We start from the raw sequence: 10,009 nt of genomic DNA on the forward strand, positions 1-10,009 counted from the left end.
AAGAAGTATGTTAGCCTGGGCAAGGTAAGGCACTTTGTGAGAAGGTAGAGGGCATCGTGGGAGTCCAAGTCTCCTATTCTCTCTTCCATCCTCTTTAGGTCTCTAAACTTTTCGTCAAGGACTGCAGCAATGGCATTGTGGCCCAGAGGTGCTCCAAGTAGTGTGCTGTCGGTGGGTTTAATGACTGAGGCTTCTGGTAAAACTGATTTCACTGCTCTAATAATTACTTCACTGGATGCAATAATTTCGCACTTGGAGGGGTTAAGAACGAGACCCATGGACTCCCCCCGTGTCTTCACCAGCTGCAGGTCTTCCAGCAGGGAATCTTGTGTGCCTGCCAGAGTGCCATCATCCAGGAACCAGATGTTGAGCTCACTAAACAGTATGGTTGTAATTTCTCGAACCGCTATGCAAAAGAGGAAGGGTGCAAGTGGGTCTCCCTGTTGAATTCCCTCTGCTGAGGTGACTTCATGTTTGCCAAACAGGAGGGTTGAGTTTTTGTTGTAGCCTGCTGACACAAACGGGAGAATGCTTGGGCAATGTTCCGTGACTACAGTGAGGATTGCTTCCCTTTTGACTGAGTTGAAAGTGTTTTTAAAATCTAATTTTACTACTGCCTGGTCTTCAGTAAGAGAGCTAATGTAGGCTCGTGCAGCATGGGCCGCTGCTTCACAGCCTTGGGGGGATCCAAACCCCAGCTGGTTGGGTTGCAGCATGGTGGCTGCTTCCATTCGGATACTTCTGACAGCAGCCCTTGCAACTAGGCGGTGAAGGGTATTACCAACGGCAATGGGTCTGATCCCTCCCCCCTTCTTTTTCAGGGCACATAGGGATTCACCAAAGAAGAATGGTTTGATTTCATTAGGGATTAACCTGGCGAGGCAGTTGTTGACTTTTATATATATATATATATATATATATATATATATATATATATATATATATATATATATATATATATATATATATATATATATATATATATATATATAATATTATTAAATATGACCGAAAAAGTAAGATTAATAATTCTAACACGAATTTTCTCTATCTTTCTTACATTTCTTTTCACTGTTGATGGTAATTCAAAGATCAATTCTCCAAAATTCATTTTTATTTCTAGTCTGTCGCGACACTTGAGCGCGTTTCGTAAAACTTATTATATTTACAAAGACTTTAGTTTACAAACACACAACTGAAACTGAAGAGAGCTTTCACATCTTCGAGGTTTATATCTACATTTGGGTGAGGTGGATGAGGTGAAAAACGAACTTTCAACTATGGGTATTCAATGGGTATTAAATTCCAACACAAGACAGAACACGAAACAATGGGTATTGAAAGGGTATTCAATTCAAACACAAGACAGAACACGAAACAATGGGTATAGAATGGAAGTAATTGTAGAAAGCCTATTGGTCCATATTTCTTGATGCTTCTATATTGGAGCGGAGTCTTGAAGTGGGTAGAATATAGTTGTGAATTAATTGGTTGTTGATTGCTGGTGTTGACTTCTTGATGTGTAGTGCCTCGCAGACGTCAAGCCGCCTGCTATCGCTGTATCTATCGATGATTTCTGTGTTGTTTGCTAAGATTTCTCTGGTGATGGTTTGTTTGTGGGAAGAGATTATATGTTCCTTAATGGAGCCCTGTTGCTTATGCATCGTTAAACGCCTGGAAAGAGATGTTGTTGTCTTGCCTATATACTGAGTTCTTTGAATCTTACAGTCCCCAAGTTGGCATTTGAAGGCATAGACGACATTGGTCTCTTTCAAAGCGTTCTGCTTTGTGTCTGGAGAGTTTCTCATGAGTAGGTTGGCAGTTTTCTTGGTTTTATAGTAAATCGTCAATTGTATCTTCTGATTTTTGTCTGTCGGGATAACGTTTTTATTAACAATATCTTTCAGGACCCTTTCCTCCGTTTTATGAGCTGCGGAAAAGAAGTTCCTGTAAAATAGTCTAATAGGGGGGGGGGGGGGGGTTACAGGTGTTGTGTTAGTTATCTCTTCAGAGGTTGCGTGGCGTTTCACCTTCCTTCTAGTATCAGGTTGATTCAAATAATCAAGCTTCATTCCCCTCCCGATAAGGCATACCTCTCACTCATAGAACTTTGGTACTCGAAGTTGCGAGCAAGGGGACGCTTTTATTGTCAATTCTTGCCTTCGTTGCTTAACCCGATCTCGACGGACTGACGGTTCTTAAGGTGGCGATTACTGGACGTATACTCATGATGCACCCCTGTGGGGTTCCTTGTCTTGTCGGGTGTCCTATCCTCAAATTGTGGCTTCATGGTGGGTATAAAGGCTTATTCGTGAATTAAATTGTTACCCGTTCGTTATTATGCTCATAATTGACTCTCTTTTTACTTCCCAGACTGGTGGGCGACCAAGAGTCCGAGTTAGATAGTGTTGGAAGACCGGGCTCTAGACCCTGCTACATTGGGCCCGACTATGTTCCTTCTCGCATTCTCCTGACTGCCTCTCTCTGTTCCACTCCCTCCTCTGTGGCCGGGTTGAGCCCCAAGCCCCTATTGGTGTCGACCTCATCACTTGGCGTGGCTCAGTCTCTAGTTGTCAAAACTATACCTTTTACCCCCTGTCTTACTGGGGATAATCGGCGTCATCACCTCCACACTCGCACGCATTTGATTCCTTCCCAATCTACTTTTTTCTAGGCTTTGTTTGGTTCTACTACTTGGACTAAGTATTTTGATCTTAGTCATGTTGACCCTACTCGTCCCGATGATTTATTTCTCCATTGGCACCTTGTTGATTCAGAGGATATTTTGGTCACCTTGAGCCCCACCGTACAGGTACCAATGCTCACCATAGCCCATGCTACTTGGAACTTTTTGTTTCAGGTAGCGAATCTTTAACAACAACAACAACAACAACAGGTACCAATGTTGTTGCTGCCCCTTCTCAGGAAGCCGCTGCCCGCTTAGTTTCATTGTACTACATTGGAGACCCCTGTTCGTATTTCAAAAAAAAAGCCTGGTTGAATGCCAGCATTGGCACAATTCTTCTGCACAATGTTCTGATTGTAGACAGGGAACTTAATGACTGCCATAAGGATATTAAGTATATCCTTGAGGTTCAAGGCCATTCTATCCTCCATGTGGATACCTTCACTCGACCCCCTCGTGATCGTCGTCATCAGCCTCTTCACATTGTGAAGGTCACGATTGATAGTAGGTTTCTTCCTCTTCAGTCATTCTTGCTGGTACCAGATGCTCCGTTCAGGAGTACATTCCCTCTCATCTCCTCTGCAGCAGATGCTGGAGATTTGGACAAGATCCCTTCATGTGCACAAGTGAGGTCTCTCTCACCTCCTTGTGTGGAACCTTGGGTCATTTTAAGAACCTCATTCTGAGAAGGAGTGCCCTTCTTCCCAAACTCTGCATAAATTACGGTGACGCCCACCCTGCCTTCTCCTGCGCATGTGGACATTACAAATTTGAGGAAGCCATCCTCAGTTTGAAACATCGTGATCATTCGTCTTTTCCTGAGGCTAGGCGTCAGGTTCGCCGTCTTCCTTCTTTCTCTGGCATGTCTTATGCTCATGTGTTGTGTTCCCCTTCTTCTCGTCCTCTCCCTCTTTTTCAGTTTCGCAACTGCTTCGAGGCCTTGGACCCAGACACCTTCACCACCACCTCGTTTGCTCCATCTGCTCCTTTACGTTCTGGACCACAGGCTCCTTCTCCTTGTTCTCCGTATGGTGTTTCTTTCCTTCGTTCCCGGTATTCCTTGTCTCCCGTGCCCTCTTTCACTTCTCGTTCCACTCCTTCTCAGCCCTCCCATCTGTCTTTTGGTCTTCCTCTCCGCCTGTCTGTTCAGGCCACTGTCCATCCTCCTCCCAGCGTTCGTCATGTTTCCCGTTCCCATTCTCCTTTTGCTGTTGAAATGTCGAGGCGGTCGCACAGTCGCCCAGTATATTGCTGATGGTATGCCTGTCTCTCTACGTAAGCTTGGAGACAGGCTTAAATAGAGACGTTACGCTTCTGTCTTAGATAACAGGCTTACATAAGCCTGGAGACAGGCTTATGTAAGTCTGTAATGTAAGACTAAAGCGTAAGCCTGGTTCCTCTCCTTCTTCCTCCCCGGCGGATCAGAAGACTTCGTTGAATTCTTCACCTTCCGATTCCGACACTATCCCTGCTTCAACTACCATTTCAGTAGCGGGGTCTCCTGTCCCTCCTATGGAGGTTTGCTTAGTCCTTGATTCCTCTCTTGGATGCTGCCCTTGAAATGGTGCCCTCACCTGTTTCTGTCCTTCCTGCCTTCGATTCCCTTGACCACCCCGCTCCAGAATCTGACCGAGAGTCAGAGTCTAGTCTGTCCTCCCACTCCCTTGTCTCAATTATCTTTGCTAGCTTCACCTCTGCACCGTCACCCTAATTTCACTGATCCTGATCACGTTCTTCCTCAGTCTACTGTGTTTTACTTTTCCTTTGCTTCTCCCTTGTTATCTCTGTTTCTTTTTTGTCTCTGTCTGTTATTCAATAGAATATTCGTCTTTTTTATGTCAACTTTCATGAACTCCAACTTCTGATGGTGCAGTTTTCCCCGCTTAGTGTTTGTCCCCAGGAGCCAATACTTGGCACTCGTCTTGGTCGCTTCCGTGGTTATTCCTTATTCTCTTCCTCTCCAGCTCTTGCTGGGGCCCATGCCTCTACTGCTCTCTTGATCCGTCTTGATATTCCCTTCGACCCTCTACTTTTTCAGTACCCCATTCAATGTTCTGCTGCCCATGTCTTCGTGAGTATATGGTATACAGTCTGTTCCGTTTATCTCCCCCCGAATGTCCAACTTTCTCTTCCTGATCTTAAATACCTGTAGGACTCCTTACCAGAGCCTGTTCTCCTTTTGGGTGATATTTACGGTCGGCATACCCTCTGGGGTAATGTCCAGACAAACACCCATGGACGCCTTCTTGAACCTTTTGTCCTCTCTTCTTCTCTGCCTCTCCTGAATTCTGGTGAGCCCACTCATGTTGAGTCCTGCACTCGTACACTTTCATGTCTTAATCTTTCTCTCTGTTCGTCTTCTCTTTATTTGTACCTCACCAGGCGGGTTCTTGATGACCTACATAACAGTGACCATTTCCACATCTTTGTCACCTCTTTTCGCCCCCTCCTCCTCTCTCCTTCCCTATGTGGCAGTTTCCCAGGGCTGACTGAAACCTCTTCACCTTGCATTATACTCTTTCCAACCTCTCTGATCTGCCTCACTCCCGCGTCCTCCTCCTCATGACACAGTTTTTGACGCTACCCTCTTCACTGTTCCTCATTCTACCTCCAGGGGCGCGTGGTAGTGCGTTCCCTGGTGGAATGCAGACTCTGTTCGAGCTGTCTGCTGTAAGCGTGCAGCCTTGAAGAAACACCATTGATTTATAATGCCAGTTTCTTTCGTTTGTATCGGAGGGCAAGTGCGGTTGACCGTAGGGCCATCCATAGGGCTAAATGTGAAGGTTGGAGATCTTTCGTTTGCACCATTACGTCTAACACTCCTCTGCCCCCTGATCTAGAAGAAAATCTACGAAATAAAAGATAAGTTTTTTCCGGATTGTTCGCCTGCCCATCACCTACATCTATGGTTTTATTGTAGTGGATCCGGTGTCGGTTGCGACCGAACTGGGTATTCACTTTTCAACTGTTAGCTCCGGCTCTCATCTTCCTCCTTCTTTCCTTACTCGTAAACCCCTTCTTGAATCTTTCTCCTTAGATTTTTGCACTTCTCTTTGACTTCCCTATAACAATCCTTTCTCTCTCTCAGAACTCCAGTCTGCCCTGGCCCTCTGCAGTTCTATGACAGAGGGCTTGAATGATATTGAGATGCTTCGCTTTCTCCCTCTATGCACGTTTCAGTATTTGTTGAGTGTTTATAACCGTGTCTGGGAGTCGTCGTCAGTCCCTGAGGACTGGCTTGAGGCGATTGTTCTTCCTATTCGGAAACCTAGTTCTCTAGGGTCATTTCCTAAAGTATTCCGCCCCATTATGATGCTACATAGCCTTCCCGGCATGGTGCCTTCTTTGATAATTACTTACTTCCGCTCCATTGCTCTCACGAGTTGCGTCTGCAAACTCTTTGAGCGTATGGTCAATGTCCGTCTGATGTGGTTCTTGGAACGGTACCACCTGTTCCCTTCTCAATTTGGCATTCACAAGTATCGCAGCAAGACTGATGTCCTCGTGAACTTCGAGGTTTACACTCGTACTGCCGTTGCTGCGAAGAGCTCCGTCGTTGCAGTCCTTCTTTACCTGGAAAAGGCGTATGATAACACCTGGCGATACCATATTCTGTTCCAACTCCGTTCTTTTGGCTTTCATGGTAATCTCTCTTTCTTCTTCCAGGGCTTCCTCTCTCGTCGTTCATTTCGAGTGCGGCTTGGTACCTCTCTCTCTGCTTCTTTTCGGCTATATGAAAGTGTGCTCCAAGGTAATGTTTTCATCAATACTCTTTTCCTAGTTGCCGTCAATGGTCTTCTTTCCTCCCTTCGCTCTGACATTTTATCTGCTCTTTATGTTGAAGATTTTACCCTCTGCTGTCAAGGTGATGACTCCCCTTTCCTCCAATGGTGGCTTCAAATTACTACTGATGTCGTGTTGTCCTGGGCCACCAATGACGGCTTCAAGTTCACTCCGGCTAAGACTTGTGCTTATGACCTTTACTCGGAAGTAGGTTGTCCTTCGACCTTCTCTGTCGTTTTGTGGTATTCATCTTTTGTATAAGGATTCTGCTAAACTTCTTGGGTTTATCTTTGACACGCGCTTCTCCTGGTCACCTTATATCTCCTGTATCCGAGTTGAATGCTCTAAGGCCCTGAACTTACTTAAAGTCTTGTCCTATACTTCCTGGGGAACTGATAGGTGCACACTCCTTTTTTTACATTCCACTCTCATGCTGTCTAAACTCGATTATGGCTGTCTTGCTTATTCGTCTGCCTTTCCCTCCACCTTTCGTCGTCTTGATGCTCTTCACCATACTGGGCTCTGTCTTAGCTCTGGTGCCTTTCGTTCGACCCCTACCCAGAATCTGCATGTTGAGACCACCATCCTGTTTATTCAGGATTGCCGTGATCGCTACTGTCTTCGCTACTTTGCGTGTTCCCTACAACACCCTCAGTCTCGCTCATGTCGTACTTTGACCTTTGCTCTTTCTGGGGGCCCTGTTCCCTTTCACCCCCTTTCACTTTCTGTATGATTGTCTCGCTTGCAAAGTTTTCTCTCGGCTCGTGTTGCCAATGTTTCTCCTCGTGTCAATCCGTCCTTGCCCCCCTTGAAGGGTTCCCTCTTCCTAAGTTTTGTAAAATCTTGACCTGCATGACTAAGGCTTTTACTCATTCTATAGTTCTGAAACGCCCTTTCCTTGCTCACTTTTCTTCGCACTCCCCTCCATCTCCGTCTTCACAGATGTGTCCAAGTCTGCTGACGGTGTAGGCCACTCTTTTGAGTTTCCTGGCTGCACCTATATATGACGCCTGACTCCGGAGACTAGCATTGTCACGGCTGAACTTTGTGCAATTTTGTTTGTTCTTCGTCAACTTCTTTATCGTCGTAATTTTTCCTTGTCGCTGTAGTTGACTCTCGCAGTGCCCTCATGGCTCTGGATTCCTTTAATTCTGTCTATCCAGTGGTCGTCGAAATTCAATATTGGCTGTTTCTTATCTCCAGCAGATATAAAACAGTCGAGTTTTGCTGGGTTCCCAACCATATTGGTGTTTCCTGAAATGAGCGTGTGGATGCTGCCGTGGAGGAGGCGATGCACACTTGTCCCATTTCCCTCAAAGGTTTTCCTTATTTCGACTTCTAAACCTGTTATTCATTCCTCGATCCATGCCCGTTTGCAGGATCGCTGGTCTTCTGTTACGGGTAATAAGTTGCATGCTCTTAAAGGTAGTGTGTCTCCACAGCCTTCCTCCTTCCACTGTAACCGGCGGTGGGAATTGGCTCTGGCAAGGTTACATATTGGCCATACCCGTTTAACTCATGGGCATTTAATGGAGCGCTGCCCCACTCCTTATTGTCCAAATTGCATTGTCCCTCCTGCAGTAGTGCATATCTTTGTTGACTATCCTGACTTCCAGGTTGAGCATGCGTCTTGCTTCCCAACTGTCCCTCACGGACACCTGTCCCTCGATAGTATCCTTGCTGAATCGGATGCCTTTGATGTTGTTCGCCTTATGCGCTTTTGCTTTCGTATTGGCATCCTTAGGGATATTTACCGCCTTTAAAATATCCCACACTACTGACATAGTGTTACATAGCCTCCCCGGCTTGGCGCCGTCTTTTGATAATTACTTACTTACTTCTTTATGTGAACAAGCTTGAATGGTCCCCAAGAGTATATGCAACTGAACTTACTTGTATATATTTAGTTTCTATATATTTCATCAATAATATAAACGACTTTTATGGAACATTTAAGATTGCCACAAGGTCTCAATTTTTGTTTACCCAAAGTTGTGTAGTAAGTTGTGGCAACCAATTTACAACTCCACACAAAAATGTTTCGATTACCTAAAAACGGATGTTGCCACAGCTCTCAAAAACTTTCCAGGTACATTCTGGCAACATAAAATTGTTTCTTGGGTAGTGTATTTCAGGGTCTGGAGTGTATTGCAAGGCCTGGAGTGTACATCTTGTTCTGGAGAGTACTACAGGATCTGGAGTGTACTTCAGGTCTTTGAGTGTACTTCAGGGTCTTGAGTGTTTTTCCGGGTCTGGAGTGTTCTTCGAGGTCTTGAGTGCAATTCATGTTTTAGAGTGTACTTCAATGCCTAGAGTGGACCTCAGGTCCTGGAGGTACACACTAAATCCTAAGTTGTATTTTATGGTTTGAAATGTTCTTCAGGTTCTACAGTGTACTTCAGGGTCTAAAATGTAGTTTAAGGTCTGGAGTACAATTCAGACACTCTAATGTATTTCAGGGGTCTTGAGAGTAGTTTAAAGACAGTAGAATACTTTAGGTCCTGTAGTGTATTTCAGAGCGCGAAGTCTACTTCATGGTCTGGAGTGTACTTTAGAGGGGTGTGGACTTAACCTCAGGGTGTGAAATGTCCCTCGGGGCCTAGAATGTGCTTCAGGGATTGAAATTCACTCATGGGTCTGGAGTGTACTTCAGAGTGTGGAGTGTACTTTAAGGCCTGTAGTGTTCATCAGGGTTTGCAGTGTACTTTAAGGTCTGGAGTGTACTTCAGGGTCTGAAGTATAATTCAGATCCTAGAGCGTATTCCAGGATCTAGAGTATTCTTCTGTGCCTGGAGTGTACGCCAGGGTGTTTAGTGTACTTTAAGGCCTGGAGTGTACTTCAAGTCCTGGAGCATACTTCAGGGCCTGGAGCGTACTTCAAGTCCTGGAACATACTTCAGGTCTTGGAGCATACTTCAGGGCCTGGAGCATACTTCAGGGCCTGGAGCGTACTTCAAGTCCTGGAGCATACTTCAGGGCCTGGCGAGCACAGTTTGGCCAGGAGTGTGCTTCATGAAGAGGGTAACATGATAAAATGTTTCCATTTACATACAAGTGTTTAAAGAGTGGCTAGACATTCAGCGGTAAGACCAGAAGCAATTCACGGATGATGCTATTTCCTTCAAAATTAAAATTTTATATATACACCAATTATAATTTATATTTAGATAAAATATACCTTAATATTTGATGTGTTGGCAGGTGTGAAGGAGAGGGAGAACGCCACCCGCCGCCTCCTGGACACTCTGGACCAGCTGGAGTGTGTCAACAAGGCTCACCAAGCTGACAACCTCAAGCTGGAGGAGGAAAACACTCGCCCAAATACAACGATTCATTTGCACGAGGAGGACAACAGGAAGACTACGAACGAAGGGCAGCTTGCTCAGGAGGAGATTGTCTTATTAAAGTCCCAGATCCGTCAAGTGGAGGAGGACTCGAGGCTGGTCAAGGAGGAGATCTGTCAAGTGGAGGAGGACTCGAGGCTGGTCAAGGAGGACAACAGGAAGGCTTGGAACGAAGTGCGTCTTGCTCAGGAGGAGA

General features: G+C 45.5%; 1 protein-coding gene across 1 annotated transcript in view; it reads left to right on the forward strand.

Moving 5' to 3' along the window:
* The window catches only part of LOC123772632 (uncharacterized), a 155,724-nt gene that overhangs the window by 72,670 nt on the left and 73,045 nt on the right, over positions 1 to 10,009 (forward strand). The window contains exon 3 of the mRNA XM_069303718.1: positions 9,671 to 10,009. This exon is cut by the window's right edge and continues 796 nt beyond it. Within this exon, the coding sequence (XP_069159819.1) occupies positions 9,671 to 10,009 (339 nt within the window). The remainder of the gene's footprint in view (positions 1 to 9,670) is intronic.

This window comes from Procambarus clarkii, chromosome 50, assembly GCF_040958095.1.
Source record: "Procambarus clarkii isolate CNS0578487 chromosome 50, FALCON_Pclarkii_2.0, whole genome shotgun sequence".
Taxonomy (NCBI): domain Eukaryota; kingdom Metazoa; phylum Arthropoda; class Malacostraca; order Decapoda; family Cambaridae; genus Procambarus; species Procambarus clarkii.